General features: G+C 39.6%; 1 protein-coding gene across 1 annotated transcript in view; it reads left to right on the top strand.

The window, feature by feature from the left end:
- Nucleotides 1-5,347, top strand: part of GARIN2 (golgi associated RAB2 interactor family member 2) — a 29,960-nt gene extending 24,613 nt beyond the window's left edge. Inside the window, exon 8 of the mRNA XM_027111545.1 lies at nucleotides 5,230-5,347. Coding sequence (XP_026967346.1) covers nucleotides 5,230-5,252 — 23 coding nt within the window. The 3' untranslated portion in view covers nucleotides 5,253-5,347. The remainder of the gene's footprint in view (nucleotides 1-5,229) is intronic.
- The last annotated feature ends 12,673 nt before the right edge of the window (nucleotides 5,348-18,020 follow it).

The raw sequence follows: 18,020 nt of genomic DNA on the forward strand, positions 1-18,020 counted from the left end.
CAAAAAACCAGGTGAACTTCACTGTAATGTGGTTTTACCTATATTCCAATCTACAGTATTAAACCTGAAAACAGGGGCTTCCCTAGTGGCGCAGTGGTTAAGAATCCACCTGCCAAGGCAGGGGACACAGGTTCAAGCCCTGGTCTGGGAAGATCCCACATGCCGTGGAGCACCTAAGCCCGTGTGCCACAACTACTGAGCCTGTGCTCTAGAGCCTGCGAGACCCAACGCAGCCAAAAGTAAATAAATAAATAAAATAAATGTGTAATAAACCTGTAAACAATGTAGGAAAATGCTATCATAGTTTATAAGAAAAATACAAAATTTTATTCGCAATATATAGAATTTTCATCTATCAATCTCTATCCCAAATTTTATTTCAAAAAGAAATCAAATATGTAAAAATTCCAGAGATATCCTACACCGGCAAACATTTTCCTCTTATTTTCTAAAGACAAGGATAAATCTAGCAACAGCCTTACCACTAATACATAAGTAGTGCAGGAGCATATAATTAGTACATTCTTTGTACATTCTGAAGCACTCCTTATTTTAGCCATGGAAATTTGAAATTAATGTAGGACATTGATACTTTTATTTTCATCTTATATGTGACTGATTCTTTTACCTGTCTTCTGGCACAAACTCAATTTTGTTCAACTGAACAAGCATTCATTGCCTATCTATTATATATGAGGCACTGTGACAGGCTCTGGGAGAGATTAAAAATAAATAACAGGACCTATTACCTGGCCTCAAGACATGTGCACAAATAACATAAATAGGAATGTTATAGGCCCTATATGAGAAAAGTGGAGAACTTAGTTTTAGCTCAAGAGAGAAAATCATGAAAGATTCTACGAAGGAAGCAGTCTTTGAGTTAGGAAAGGGGAAACAAGGACATCCTGGATATAAGGAACAGTGTGGGCAAAATCAAAGGAATGAGACAGGGCTGGACATGTTGAATTTAGGAGTAGTGAGAGAGGCAGCTGGAAAGCAAGGCAGGAGTCAGGTCATGGAGGTTTTAATCCACACTAAGGAGTTTGAAAAGTACTACTTGGTAGGTAAGGAGGAGTCACTGAAAGCCAAGGAAATGACAAAATTAGTATTACATTTTAGGATGAATACTCTGACTGCAGTCTCTAAGAGAAGCTGGAAGAGGCTAGAGGCAGAATGTCATTATAATAGTCTAGGTGAAGGGTACCAAAGTCTTGGCCAGGCAAGAAGCAATGAGATGAGAACAAGGACATGAACACACAGTCAACAAGCTTTAATGACTAAACTACCTGTGTGGACACGAGAAAAAAAGGACTGAGGAGGACAGAGTTTGGGAGGCCACATGACTAGGAGGTAGTGAGTCCATGAAGCAAGCTGGGAAAAGGAAGAAAATCTGGAAGGAAAAGGTGAAGAAATCAGCTATGAAACACTGAACTGAGAATCAAAAGCCCTAGGTTTGAGTCCTAACTGCACTTCCTCTGTTTCATGAACGCATCTTTTAATCTCTCTGGGCCTCAGTTTCCTCAGCTATCAAATGTGTGTGCATATGGGTGGGGGAACGAGGAGGGCGCGACTGGCTGTCTCAAGGCCCTTTCTGCTGCTGTGATTTTCTTAGCTCCCGTTTGTGGTCCTGGTGGCACATCTATGTAAATTTACCAGGCAGCTTGAAATGGGGCTCTGGAAATCAGGAGCTGAGGAAAGACGGCAAACGTGCAGCGAAATTCCCCTCTTGCGCTTGTTAAATCACGAAGATGGTACAATATGCACGTTTGGCATGCAGTTTTCACGAAATATTAATTATTTTCCCTGTTTGTTTTCTTTCATGTACTTTCTCATTCTTCCCGCTTTCCTTTCCTATATCCTCTCACTTTTCCTTACTTAGGATTGTACAGTTTTTCAATGTTCCCTCTGATTAGCATTTCTTTCCCCCTTATCACACTCTTCTGAATCACTTCTTTTTTCCCCTTTCACACTCAACACTCTTCACCCCAAGAAAAGCAAAGATTAGTAGAATTTTAATCCCTTGTCCCATTGAATTTAGACTGAATGTAGACGGAAAGTGAGTTTGTAAATCTGATTTCTATTCTAGGCAGGAGCCAGAATAATAACTGCTCCCACGGCAGTAAAACAAATCACTGTTTCTATTAACCCCATCAGATTCACATTCACACAACTCCTGGGCAGGGCTAGTTGGGGACCATGGTCTCCAATTCATCTCTCCAACCTCTCAGCAGTTTGAAAGAATGACATTTCTTCTCCTTTTTGAGTAAGGTTTTGGGTAAAGTGGCACTGCAAATGTACTGTTTTTATGAAAAGGCTACAAGGCAGGGCCCAGGCTAAACCCATCTTCTCTGGATCTGGGTCCATCTTTCTCCTTTATTGACTTTCAATTTCTTACCTTTCTAAGCTTTATTCTCCTTAACTTTGCTGATTTCTTTACAGTGAGCCCAAACAATAGGTTTATCTATAATCCCGTGTTATTCTTCCAAGATGGAAAGAAATGAGACAAAGGATAGAGATTCAAGAAATAAGAAAAAGAGGGCTTCCCTGGTGGCGCAGTGGTTGAGAGTCCTCCTGCCGATGCAGGGGACACGGGTTTGTGCCCCGAAACCCGGTCCAGGACAATCCCACGTGCCGCGGAGCGGCTGGGCCCGTGAGCCGTGGCCGCTGAGCCTGCGCGTCCGGAGCCTGTGCTCCGCAACGGGAGAGACCAGAACAGTGAGAGGCCCGCGAACCACCACCCGCCCCCCCGCCCCCCGCCCCGGCAAAAAAAGAAAGAGGGAACTCATTTAAGAAATACTGGGAGTCCTCCCCTCCCCCACCCATCTTTCTTTTCCACTTTCCTCTTAACTACCGCAAATCAAACCCTTGGAATCCTAAGCAGCCAGGTTCATTCTCTGTTTATGAAACCAGGGCTAAAAAGAAAAAGAGTGGGAGAAACTGTGAAATTTAACAATGGGCTCCATCGGAAAGAATAAAGACATTTTTGATGAGACATTTTGGAACATCATTTGAATTTAAGACTCAAATTTAAGTTCTCTCTACTTCTGTGACATTTTTCTCTCCTGTTTTTGGCTTTTTTCTCTCCTCACTTCCTCTCTCTCTCTAGTGATCTCTCTTCCACCTTGTCCCAGTATTTTCTGGCTCTCTCCTCTCCTGTCAAATCCTCTTCTAATTTCCTCAGTCTTGTGCCTCATCTGTCCTCCCTTTCTCAGGGGAATACATGTGAAGAAAGGAAAGTAAAACAAGAAAAGGCCAATGGAAAAAAACAAGTAAGACAACCTAAAGGTAATTTTTACAATTATAAGTCTATAGATATAAATGACAGACATGACTTTTTCACAAAAAGCTGTCAATAAACTGAATCTTTTAACATTGAATCTTATTACTTCTACTGTAGTAACAATAGAGGTGGAATGGAATATTGAGATATTGTTGTGGCTTCTGCTCTAGAATCCACCAGGGGTCAAAATGTAACATCAGCACAGGGCAAGAAGGCGCTTCAGGTGAGGCACTGGCAGGGAATTACTTGCTACTGCTTTTACAGTGATTCCTTTCTCATTGCTACCTTCCTCTTTGCTCCCTTATCATACTCTTTCCCAACCTGCTTTCTCAGATTAGCCAACACAGCCAAAGCCTCTTACTTTCATACCAAAATTATACAAATATTCACAGAGTCCCTGCAGGGCTGCCATGTACAATTGTGCAGATTGGACACTGCACAGAGTTGGGGGTCCCATTCACGTTGTAGTCTCTGTGCAATGAATAACTTGCACAGCTGTATGTGGTGGCATACAGTATTCTAAATTTCTCTGAGACACTAGCTTTACAGTGAGTTACTTATGAATGAAACTTCTCTCAGTTGCCTCTCCCAATATAGCTAATGCTGTGTGTGTATGTGAGAGAGAGAGAGAGACTGCATGTGTGTGTGTGTGCATATGCACACACATGCGTTTAAGGCTGAATTCACACAATTGAAGGGAAGTTTGGTGAAACAGGGGTGGCTTCAGCAGGAAGCACATGCCCATCTTATCAGGGCTCTGATGATGGAATTGAGGTGCCTACCCTCTTTTCCGCCTTTCTGTCACTCTGCCACCAAAGTCAGTTTAGCATTTGAGCACTGAGTTTATTAACAGGGCCCCGCCCAGATGCACACCATGGGCCAGAGATAATGCACCAGAGAAAAACAATGTGGCCAAAAGATAACAAATGTTCACACACCATAATCCCCTGGCCTTCACATACTCTCCTTAGTCTGTGCTGCTTTTTTGTCACTTCTTAATAGTGTTATTAAGAGCATACACTATTAAGTATGCTCTTAACAGTGTTCTATGGTGGTGGACAGTGAAGGGATGGCACTCAGGGTGATATGCTGATTCCTATACCCACCTAGGGAGAGTCCCAAGCCCAGCTATTTCTCAATATATTATAGCATTTAGAGAGAGAAGTTCCTTTAAAAAGCTAACCCAATATTCTACAGTGATTTCATCCTTTCATTGATACATTCTATAACATGAAATTTCAAATATTGTGGTCTCATTAAGAGAGATCTACAAATGCAAAGAAGGGCAAAAATGATGATATACATAACGTATTTAAATCTTGACTTCAGAAATTCAAAAAGTGGTTCCCAGATATTTAAATTGTGAATCGCTAATATATGGGAAAAGGTAGATGATTTTTTTATATGGTGAAAAAAGTTTGCTACTAATAAAGACTTCGTATTATTACAACTGAAATAATGTGAAAGTTACTTGGCCCCTTATTTACAATAAGCATAATTTATGTGTATGTAAATCTCACATATATATGACTTATTTCAGGACTCAGTTTAGCATAGATCAAGAACTTGCAAATAATTCAATGACAATATCTATAAGTCTTAAAGAATAAAAGCCCATAATTTTAATCTTGACTTTTTGATTTATTAGATTATTACATGGTAGAAATAACTTTTAAGAACAAAAATTTTAAGAAATTAAGAAGTTCCTTTAATATTGCATCAACTTCTAGATTTAAAAAATGAGATCTTACCTGTCCAAAGGATATTTATTGTTATATTAAGAAGAAATGCTGTATTGTATTATAAATGTAATTTTACTTATTTCAATCACTTATTTTACCCATGTTTAGTTACTTTAAGTTTTATACTTAACAGTAATAACTTTAATAGATTCTGTATTTCAGACTTTTGAATTAATTGAACTGACTCCATCTTTTTTTCTTTGCCAGATAAATACAAACTACTAAACTAAAAAACAAGCACAGCGCAGGAAATAACAATCGAAGGAAGGGAAAACAAAGCAGTGTCTTCCATGTGGCAGAAATAAAGGCTACTACTGATCATTAAGCATTTAATCCATGTCAATCTAATTTCTTAAATCTTAATTATTGTAATTGTGCGTACTGATTTTTTTTTTTTTTTTTTTGCGGTATGCGGGCCTCTCACTGTTGTGGCCTCTCCCATTGCGGAGCACAGGCTCCGGACGCGCAGGCTCAGCGGCCATGGCTCACGGGCCCAGCCGCTCCGCGGTATGTGGGATCTTCCCGGACCGGGGCACGAACCCATGTCCCGTGCATCGGCAGGCGGACTCTCAACCACTGCGCCACCAGGGAAGCCCGTGAGTACTGATTTTAAAATAAGTAGAGAACTATACAAACTATAAGATTTTCAATTCATAAACTCACTTTTATCTGTAGAGCTTCTTTTCTTTGGGGTTGTTGGATAAATATGTTATTCTCTTTGGTTTTACTTTTTCTTATTTGGACATTAGCCCACCAGTGTGTTGTTTCTAACACTGGGCACTCTGGGGTCCTTGAAGGTGGGACCATGTTCTTTCCGTCTTTGTGTTCCAGTGAGCAGCTGGCCTAAGAGGCAATACTTAGGGAATCAATGAATGCCATTTTCAAACAGGTTGTTTTAAACTCTCTACACTTTTCCAAGACATTCGTATCATATAAGCAAACAATCCTACTCCAGATATTTACTCAAGAAAAATAAAAACATGTTCACCACAAGACAAATGTTCAAAACAAGACTTATACACAAACTCCCATAGGAGTTTTGTTTATAATAACCAAAATCTGAAAACAACCCAAATACCCGCCAACAGAGAAACAGTTCAACAAACTGTGGTACTGTGTATTCATACAGTGATACTAAATAACAACAACAAAAAGAGATGCAACAACAACAATGAAGTCAGATACAAAAAGAATACATACTATATGATTCCATTTATATGAACATTGAGAGGGTAAAACCAATTTATAAAGACAAATTAGATCAGTGGTTGCATGGGATCAGGGTGGGCTGGAAGGTATTGACTGCAAGGTGGTAAAGGACGCTCTTTGAGGTGAAGGAAATTTCTATATCTTGACTGGTAGTGGTAGTACATTGGTGTATACCAATTGGTAGTACACTGGTGTATGCATTTATTTAACTTAACACTTTAAAGTGGGTGCATTTTATTGAATATAAATTATACCTCAATAAAACGATTTTTTTAAGGCAGTACCATATTTTTTTTTTCTTTTTTTTTTTGCGGTACGCTGGCCTCTCACTGTTGTGGCCTCTCCCGTTGTGGAGCAACAGGCTCCGGACACGCAGGCTCAGCGGCCATGGCTCACGGGCACAGCCGCTCCGCGGCATGTGGGATCTTCCCGGACCGGGGCACGAACCCGTGTCCCCTGCATCGGCAGATGGACTCTCAACCACTGCGCCACCAGGGAAGCCCAGTACCATATATTTATAGAAGAAAAGAAACTCAAGGTAGTTCAGCCTGAAGTTGCAAATTTTTATTAGGTTTAAACATACACACACACACACACACACACACACACACATACACACAAACTTGCTTGCTCTTAATAATGTACTGAATTTTTTTCTTAAAAATAGGTTTTTGGTCAAAGAAAGTTCATAAATATTCCATAAATGGGTTGTTTCAACTTTCTGCAATATTCATTATTCTTTGTTATATAACACGTAAGACAGGTTTATAATATTTACCTAAGCTTTTAGAATTTCATACCAGTACTCCTTTATATTATTTTCCATATCGTCCTGCTGTAAAAATAGTTCATGGGATAGCACATTGATTCCCTAGTACAGCACTGTCCAGTAGAATTTCTGTGATTATGAGAAGCTCAATATCTGTGCTATCTAATATGATCAGCATAGCCTTAGAACACAATTCTTAAGACAATGCCTATTATAAGCAAAAATATGTTCATGATTCATTCTACTTTAAAACAAAAATATTTTAAACTATACTTTGGAAATCTTTCAATAAAATGAGCGTGATATTCCCTGTGGATGGATAAATAAGTGTTACCTATAAATACCAGATATTAATCTTGAGCATAACTGGCTATCAACTGTCAATGGTCTGTTAATGTCAATATTTAAGGAAAATTCAACTAACGACCAATAAGCTAATTATTAATACATGGCTGATGCAAGTGAGTGCAGTGTTATCTTTCTAGGAAGCAGATGATCTCCATGATTTAGACATAAAGTCAGTCCTTGAATGTATAATATTTGTTAGAAGAGCCTTTAGATATAAACAGGCTGAGCCATCAGAAGTGCACATTTGTCCTTTGTCACTGCTACTGCTACAGGACTCCGAGCCACAGAGACAGCTCTTACCTTCCCTGCTACTGGCACCACTGCATGGGACCAGGACAAAGTAGGGGTGTCCCAGATTTTCTGGCTAGAGAACTAGTGTGAATACTACAGGAAGCAATCAATTCCCACAGTAATAAGTTTTAACTTGGAACACATTTTCTGATGCATTGGTGAAGTTCTGTAGGAGCAATATTATGGATCAAATAAGGTGTTTTGGTTTTGGAACTGATATAAAAACCTCACCGTCATAACTTGTCTGTTATTTGAGAGATCCTTGTATCTTTAAATATATCAAGCAGATCTAGATTTTGCAGGGCAGAACGTCTCTGTGGCTCACTGAACACGTAAATAAAGCCTTCTTACTAGGGGAAAAGCAGCATGACTTCTGAAAGGGACACTCATGCCACAGGAATCTATCAAAGTTCACTAGAGCTAAGTCTGTGTGAAAACAAGGGCACTTTATAGAATTTTAGAGTATGAATTTATTTGAACTGTTCACACCTTTTGACAACGTGCCATATCAGAAGTGTTCTGCTATGTATGGAAAGCAGCCCTGCTGTGGGAGTATGACATTTCCTATGCTCACAAGAAAGGAAATAAGGGGCTTCCCTGGTGGCACAGTGGTTGAGAGCCTGCCTGCCGATGCAGGGGACACGGGTTCGTGCCCCGGTCCGGGAGGATCCCACGTGCCACGGAGCGGCTGGGTCCGTGAGCCATGGCCTCTGAGCCTGCGCGTCCAGCTCTGCAACAGGAGAGGCCACAGCAGTGAGAGGCCCGCGTACCACAAAAAAAAAAAAAGAAAAGAAAAGAAAGGAAAAAAGGATTTTCTGCAAGAACTGGAGTACGTCCTGGGTGGGTTTGGGAGAGAGGCAAGTAATACAGCTATTGTTAGAGGGAATGTGGACACAGACAATAGACTGTGATAATGCTGTGAACATTATTTGATTTTATCTACCTGATCCTCATGGTCATTGCTCAGAGGAGAGTAAAAAGCTCAAGGCTCACAGATAAAATATTCCTCAGCCCTAAATATGTTCACATGTAACTTATTGATGCCTAAAGTACTTATAAAATGTTAGATTACCTGGTGGTTTTAAAAATATGTCCACAGATGCTTGGTACTCCTCCCTTCAAGAGTTGGAATCTGTTGCCTTTACCTTGGGTGTGGGCTGGATTTAGAGGCTTGCTTCAGGAGGATAAAGTGGCAGTGATGGAGTGTGGTTTTGGAGGCTAGGTCATAAAAAGGCCCTGCAGTTTCCATCTTGGTTGTTTCTCCCTTGGATTGCTTATTCTGGGAGAAGTCAGCTGTCATATCCTAAGGAAAGGTCCACATGGCAAGAAACTAAGGCCCCTAGCTAACAGCTATGTGAAGAAAATTCCTGGAAGCACTTCCTCCCGTCCTAGTCATGCCTTCAGATGACTGCAGACCCAGCTGACATCTTAACTGTAACCTTAGGAGAGACCTTGAGCCAGAGCCACCCAGCTGAACTAAGCTCCCGGTCTCGTAACCCTCAGAAACAGATTATATTTGCATGTAATTTTGCATCACAAAATCTCAGCCTTAATTCTACTATTAGAAGAGCTTGTCTTTCTGGGTATATTTTATATGAGAACTTCTAGATGTTTTGTGAAATATGTTAACATGTTTTGGACACCCTTTGAAAGAGCTCAATTTTCTCATTAAAGCTAATAATTCAAATGTAAGAGAAAAAATAACATAGCATAAAGCAAAGGTAACTATTAATCTTCTAATGCTTTACAAGGGGTCAGCTCTTTTCACTGCTAAACATAATTTGCTAAAAGATAGTTTTCAAGGAATAATTGTTAAACTGTGATTCTGAATAATGTCTTTGACTTCTAGGTTACCAGATGAGAAGAAACAGGAAACTCTCAGAGTTTCTGCATACTTTCAAGAGCCTTTAAACATGTGGTTGATGTAATAGATGTTTACAAATTATATTTTTTTTAAGTTAGAAAATAAAAACCCAACAGTTAGTTCATACATTTAACCATGATCCTAGGTATATTCATTTCCTATTCTAGACTTCAAAGAAAAAAAGTGAGTGCATTTTTATTCTTGTTGCCAAACTGTTCTCAGCTCTTCTGTGCCCTGAACCGAGATCACAAGGCTTGGGGTACACCTGTTTGCTACTCCACCCTCTAGCATTTGATTCAAGTGTTATCCAGGTGCTGTGAGGCCTGAAAGCTTTCAGTCTAAGTACTTGGTTAGTCAGGCCCTGGCACCAGCTTCACACTATTTACTTTTACTTGATTTAAAACAGTTTATATTCTCAAATATGGTTTGAAAAATTCTTCTAAAAAATACTCCGGAAAAAGGGGGGAAAAGACACCTTTTTTTTTTCTCAGTGGCCCTAAAGTGTCCACTGTGGTACTCCAGATCTCTCATTCAACCCAACACATTTTTTAAAACTTAGTTGAGGGCAAATGCGTATTCTGTTTCTCTTGGAGTCTATCACATATCAAAGTTAGGACCTGTCCATGAGAAAGAAGTTTGTAAAGTCCCAGATATATGTTTCCACTGAGTTTTTGCAAATTCCTGGTTAGGACTATCTCCTCTATGTGATCTGTAATTTCCATCAGAAACTCCCTTCCCCTACCCTGTCTCATGGCAGGGGTATGTACGCTCTGAACTGACACGTCCATTAAAGGTCACACACATAATAAGCCCTTATAATCTGTCGGATGTTAGAAACAAGATATCTAAGCTTGTCAGAGACTTGTGTAAGTTCAGAAGTAAAAGTTAAGTGCAACGAATTAGTTATATCTATTACTACTTTTGAAGGAGATTTTTGCTTTCTAATTCTCAACTTTATCAGATAGATGAGGATTTATTTTATAGCAAATGGAATGACCCACGAAGCACAGGAAGGAGGTCGTGAAGAACAAATAGTTTTCTCTTCCTTTTTTTATTTGTTATACTGTCTCCCTCCCTCAACACAGAGTACTATCTAAGAGCAAAAACAATAATCTTTAGGCAGAATGTATTTCTAAGGCTAGTCATAGGCCAAACATTTGACAAAGCTGAAGTTTTTTCTTTGACCCTTTCATCATCATCCTTATTCCACATACTCAGATCTATTTCACTCGTTCATTCATCAAATATTTATTGAGTACTAGTTAGAACTATCTCCTAACTATGTTAGGAACTATTTTAGATACTGGGGAATCTAAAAATAAGTAGTGGTGAGTAAAATAGACAAAGTCCTTGCCATTACATTCTAGTTTGGGGAGACAGATAACAAATATGCAATATGTCACATGGTGAATAAATACAATGAAAAATAAAGTTGGGTAGAAGGGATAAGGAGTGCTGGGGCATGAGAGATATTCTAGATTTTATCTATATTAAGACAGGTCTCACTGATAAGATAACGTTTGAAATGAGACCTAAAGGAAGTGAGGGAGAGTAAGCATATGGAGCTTGGATGTTTCAGGCATAAGAAATAGCAAATGCAAAGGCTCTGAGGCAGAAGCTGTTGGAATATGTGAGGAGCAGCAAAGATGCCAGTGTGGCTGGTATGAAACGAGAAGGAAAAGTGTAGTAAGAGTTGAGGTCAGGGAGATCAGGCCAGGCTATAGGCGACTAAGCAGAGCAGTGACTTGATCTCACTTTTATTTTAGCAGGTTCACTGTGGCTGTAGTATCGAGAAGAGAAAATATGGGTGGGAAGAGCATATCTCAGTAATCTAGGCAAAAGATGATGATGTCTTGGAGTACAGTGGTAGCAGTGGGGTTGGTGAGAAGTGGTTAGAGTCTGGGGACTTCCCTGGTGGTGCAGTGGTTAAGAATCCGCCTGTCAATGCAGGGGACATGTGTTCGAGCCCTGGTCCGGGAAGATCCCACATGCCTCGGAGCAACAAAGCCCGTGTGCTACACTACTGAGCCTGCGCTCTAGAGCCTGCGCTCTAGAGCCTGCGAGCCACAACTACTGAGCCCACGTGCCACAACTACTGAAGCCCATGGGCCTAGAGCCCATGCTCTGCAACAAGAGAAGCCACCACAATGAGAAGCCCGTGCACCGCAATGAAGAGTAGCCCCCGCTCACTGCAATTAGAGAAAGCCTGTGCACAGCAACGAAGCCCAACACAGCCAAAATAAATTAATTAATTTTTAAAAAAAGTGGTTAGAGTCTGGAAACATTTGGAAGGTAGAAATAAAAGGATTTCCTGATGGATCAGAAGTTCAATGGTAAAGAAAGCCTGAACAACTGGAATAGTGGCATTACCATATACTGAAATGAAGAAAACTGGATGAAAATGAAAGTTTGACATGTTAAATTTGTAATGCTCATTAGAAATTCAAATGGAGATTTTGAGCCAACAGTTGAATAGGTGATTCTGGAGTTTAGGGCAGAAGTTCAGGCTAGAGATAAACTTAGAGTTTATGGTGTAAAGATGGAATTTAAAGCCACTGAGACTAGACAAAATCATGTAGGAAATGAGTGATAAAGAACATGATAATATGAATAAGGACAAGTAGTTTTTTTTCCTTGTAGATCTCTCTTAGTGCCTTTAAGAGTCCTGTGTTAGACAGGGTGCTTCAGAGAAACAGAACCAGGAGGGTGTGTGTGTGTGTGTGTGTATGTGTATGTGAGAGAGAGAGAGATTTATTTTAAACCTTGGCTCATGAGCCTGGGGGTCTGGTGAGTCCAGAGACACAGGGTGGGTGGGCAGGTGGGCAGGCTGGAGACTGAGGGAAGGGCTGATGGTACAGACAGGGTCCAAAGGCAGTCTGGACAACAGCATGGCTGGGCTGGACTTTCTTCACTGTGAGATTTAGGAAAATCTGGCAGAGTAGAGATGGCGGGGTAGAAGGATGTGTGCTCACTCCCTCTTGTGAGAGCACCCGCATCACAAATAACTGCTGAACAATCATTGACAGGAAGGCACTGGGACTCACCAAAAAAAGATAGCCCGCATCCAAAGACAAAGGAGAAGCCACAATCAGACAGTAGGAGGGGCGCAATCACAATATAATCAAATCCCATAATTGCTGGGTGGGTGACTCACAAACTGGAGAACACTTATACCACAGAAGTCCACCCATGGGAGTGAAGGTTCTGAACCCACATCAGGCTTCCCAACCTGGGGATTGACAATGGGAGGAGGCATTCCTAGAGAATCAGACTTAGAAGGCTAGTGGAATTTGATTGCAGGACTTTGAAAGGAATGGGGGAAACAGACACTCCACTCTTCGAGGGCACACACAAAGTAGTGTGCACATGAGGACCCAGGGGAAGGCGCAGTGACCCCATGGCAGACTGAACCAGACCTACCTGCTAGTATTGGAGGGTCTCCTGCAGAGGTGGGGAGTGACTGTGGCTCAGCATGGGGTCAAGGACACTGGCAGCAGAAGTTCTGGGAAGTACTACTTGGCGTGAGCCCTCCGAGAGTCCACCATTAGCCTGACCAAAGAGCCAGGTAGGCTTCAGTGCTGGGTCACATCAGGCCAAATAACCAACAGGGAGGGAATGAGCTCCACCCAACAGCAGACAAGCGGATTAAAGTTTTACTGAGCTCTGCACACCAGAGCAACACTCAGCTCTACCCACCATCAGTCCCTCCCATCAGGAAGCTTGCACAAGCCTCTTAGATAGCCTCATCCAGCAGAGGGCAGACAGCAGAAGCAAGAAGAACTACAATCCTGCAGCCTGTGGAACAAAAACCACATTTACAGAAAGAGACGAAATGAAAAGGCAGAGGACTATGTACCAGATGAAGGAATAAGATAAAACCCCAGAAAAACAACTAAATGAAGTGGAGATAGGAAACCTTCCAAAAAAGAATTCAGAATAATGATAGTGAAGATGATCCAGGACCTCAGAAAAAGAATGGAGGTAAAGAAAGGGAAGATGCAAGAAACGTTTAACAAAGACTGAGTAGAATTAAAGAACAAACACCTAGAAGAATTAAAGGACAAACAAACAGAGATGAACAATACAATAACTGAAATGAAAAATACACTAAAAGGAATCAATAACAGAATAACTGAGGCAAAATGACAGATAAATGAACTGGAAGACAGAATGGTGGAATTCACTGCCATGTAACAGAATAAAGAAAAAGGAATGAAAGGAAAGAAGACAGCCTAAGAGACCTCTGGGACAACATTAAATGAAACAACATTCACATTATAGAGGTCCCAGAAGGAGAAGAGAGAGAGAAAGGACCTGAGAAAATATTGGAAGAGGTTATAGTCGAAAACTTCCCTAGCACGGGAAAAGAAATAGCCATCCAAGTCCAGGAAGCACAAAGAGTCCCAAGCAGGATAAATCCAAGGAGAAACGTGCCAAGACACATAGTAATTAAACTGACAAAAATTAAAAACAAAGAAAAATTATTGAAAGCAACAGGGGAAAAATGAAAAAATAACATACAAGGGAACTCCCATAAGGTTAACAGCTGATTTCTAACCAGAAACTCTACAAGCCAGAAGGGAGTGGCACGATATATTTAAAGTGATGAAAGGGAAGAACCTACAACCAAGATTACTCTACCCGGCAAGGATCTCATTCAGATTCAATGGAGAAATCAAAAGCTTTACAGACAAGCAAAAGCCAAGAGAATTCCGCACCACCAAACCAGATCAACAACAAATGCTAAAGGAACTTCTCTAAGCAGGAAACACAAGAGAAGAAAAAGACCCACAAAAACAAACCCATAACAATTAAGAAAATGGTAATAGAAACATATATATCGATAATTACCTTAAATGTGAATGGATTAAATGCTCCAACTAAAAGACACAGGCTCCCTAAATGGATACAAAAACAAGAGCCGTGTATATGCTGTCTACAAGAGGCCCACTTCAGACCTAGGGCCACATACAGACTGAAAGTGAGAGGATGGAAAATGATATTCCATGCATATGGAAATCAAAGGAAAGAGGAGTAGCAATACTCATATCGATAAAATAGACTTTGAAATAAAGAATGTTACAAGAGACAAGGAAGGACACTACATAATGATCAAGGGATCAATCCAAGAAGAAGATATAACAATTATAAATATAAATGCACACTACATAGGAGCACTTCAATACATAAGGCAACTGCTAACAGCTATAAAAGAGGAAATCGACAGTAACACAATAATAGTGGGGGACTTTAACACTTTACTTACACCAATGGACAGATCATCCAGACAGAAAATTAATAAAGAAACACAAGCTTTAAATGACACAATAGACCAGATATAGTTCATGGATATTTATAGGACATTGCATCCAAAACCAGCAGATTACACTTTCTTCTCAAGTGCACACAGAATATTCTCCTAGATAGATCAAATCAAGCCTTGGTAACTTTAAGAAAATTGAAATCACATCAAGCATCTTTTCTGACTACAACGCTATGAGATTAGAAATCAATCACAGGGAAAAAAACCCGTAAAAAACACAAAAACATGGAGGCTAAACAATACGTTACTAAATAACCAAGAGATCACTGAAGAAATGAAAGTGGAAATCAAAAAATACCTCGAGACAAATGACAATGAAAACACGATGATCCAAAACCTATGGGATGCAGCAGAAGCAGTACTAAGAGGGAAGTTTATAGCGATAGAATCCTACCTCAAGAAACAAGAAAAATCTAAAACAATCTAACCTTACACCTGCAGGAACTAGAGAAAGAAGAACAAACAAAATCCTAAGTTAGTAGAAGGAAATCATAAAGATCAGAGCAGAAATAAATGAAATAGAAACAAAACAATAGCAAAGATCAATAAAACTAAAAGCTGGTTCTTTGAGAAGATAAACAAAATTGATAAATCTTTGGCCAGACTCATCAAAAAAAAGAGGGAGAGGACTCAAATCAATAAAATTAGAAATGAAAAAGGAGAAGTTACAACATACACCACAGTAATACAAAGGACCATAACAGACTACTACTCTATGCCAATAAAATGGACAACCTGAAAGAAATGGACAAATTCTTAGAAAACAACTCTATGCCAATAAAATGGACAACCTGAAAGAAAAGGACAAATTCATAGAAAGGTATAACCTTCCAAGACTGAACCAAGAAGAATTAGAAAATATGAACAGACCAATCACAAGTAATGAAGTTGAAACCGTGATTAAAAATCTTCTAACAAACAAAAGTCCAGGGCCAGATGGCTTCACAGGTGAATTCTATCAAACATTTAGAGAAGAGCTAACACTCATCCTTTTCAAACTCTTCCAAAATACAGCAGAGGAAGGAATACTTCCAAACTCATTCTACAAGGCCACCATCACCCTGATACCAAAACCAAATAAAGATACTATAAAAAAAGAAAATTACAGACCAATATCACTGATGAATATAGATGCAGAAATCCTCAACAAAATACTAGCAAACAGAATCCAACAACACATTAAAAGGATCATACACCACGATCAAGTGGGATTTATCCCAGGGATGCAAGGATTCTTCAATATACGCAAATCAATCAATGTGATACACCACATCAACGAATTGAAGAATAAAAACCATATGATCATCTCAATAGATGCAGAAAAAGCTTTTGACAAAATTCAGCACCCATTTATGATAGAAACTCTCCAGAAAGTGGGCATAGAGGGAACCTACTCCAACGTAATAAAGGCCATATATGACAAACCCACAACGAACATCATTCCCAATGGTGAAAAACTGAAAACATTTCCTCTAAGATCAGGAACAAGGATGTCCACTCTCGCCACTATCATTCAACACAGTTTTGGAAGTCCTAGCCACAGCAATCAGAGAAGAAAAGGAAATAAAAGGAATACATATTGGAAAAGAAGAGGTAAAACTGTCAGTCTTTGCAGATGACATGATACTATACATACCAAATCCTAAAGATGCCACCAGAAAACTACTAGAGCTAATCAATGAATTTGGTAAAGTTGCAGGATACAAAATTAATGCACAGAAATCTCTTGCATTCCTATACACTAACAACAAAACTTTAGAAAGAGAAATTAAGGAAACAATCCCATTCACCATTGCAAGAAAAAGAATAAAATACCTAGGAATAAACCTACCTAAGGAGGTAAAAGACCTGTACTCAGAAAACTATAAGACACTGATGAAAGAAATCAAAGATGACACAAACAGATGGAGAGATATACCATGTTCTTGGATTGGAAGAATCAATACTGTGAAAATGACTATACTACCCAAAGCAATCTACAGATTCAATGCAATCCCTATCAAAAATTCAGTGGCATTTTTTACAAAACTAGAACAAAAAAATCTTAAAATTTGTGTGGATACACAAAAGACCCCGAATAGCCAAAGCAGTCTTGAGGGGAAAAAATGGAGCTGGAGGAATCAGACTCTCTGACTTCAGACTATACTACAAAGCTACAGTAATCAAGACAATATGGTACTGGTGCAAAAACAGAAATATAGATCAATGGAACAGGATAGAAAGCCCAGAGATAAACTCATGCACCTATTGTCAACTAATCTATGACAAAGGAGGCAAGGATACACAATGGAGAAAAGACAGTGTCTTCAATAAGTGGTGCTGGGAAAACTGGACAGCTACAGGTAAAAGAATGAAATTAGAACACTCCCTAACACCATACACAAAAATAAGCTCAAAATGGATTAGAAACCTAAATGTAAGACCAGACAGTGTAAAACTCTTAGAGGAAAACATAGGCAGAACACTATTTGACATAAATCACAGCAAGATCTTTTTTGATCCATCTCCTAGAGTAATGGGAATAAAAGCAAAAATAAACAAATGGGACATAATGAAACTTAAAAGCTTTTGCACAGCAAAGGAAACCATAAACAAAACGAAAAGACAACCCTCAGAATAGGAGAAAATATTTGCAAACCAATCAATAGACAAAGGATTAATCTCCAAAATATATAAACAGCTCATGCAGCTCGGTATTAAAAACACAAACAACCCAATCCAAAAATGGGCAGAAGAGCTAAATAGACATTTCTCCAAAGAAGACATACAGATGGCCAAGAAGTACATGAAAAGCTGCTCAACATCACTAATTATTAGAGAAATGCAAATCAAAACTACAATGACGTATCACCTCACACCAGTTAGAATGGGCATCATCAGAAAATCTACTAACAACAAATGTTGGAGAGAGTGTGGAGAAAAGGTACACTCTTGCACTGTTGGTGGGAATGTAAGTTGATACAGCCACTATGGAGAACAGTATGGAGGTTCCTTACAAAACTAAAAATAGAGTTACCATATGACCCAAGAATCCCACTACTGGGCATATATCCAGAGAAAACCATAATTCAAAAAGACACATGCACCCCAGTGTTCATTGCAGCACTATTTACAATAGCCAGGTCATGGATGCAACCTAAATGCCCATCGACAGATGAATGGTTAAAGCAGTTGTGATATATATATATATATAT

This window comes from Aethalodelphis obliquidens, unplaced genomic scaffold, assembly GCF_003676395.1.
Source record: "Aethalodelphis obliquidens isolate GAN/ISIS:26980383/991018 unplaced genomic scaffold, ASM367639v1 scaffold10, whole genome shotgun sequence".
NCBI lineage: Eukaryota > Metazoa > Chordata > Mammalia > Artiodactyla > Delphinidae > Aethalodelphis > Aethalodelphis obliquidens.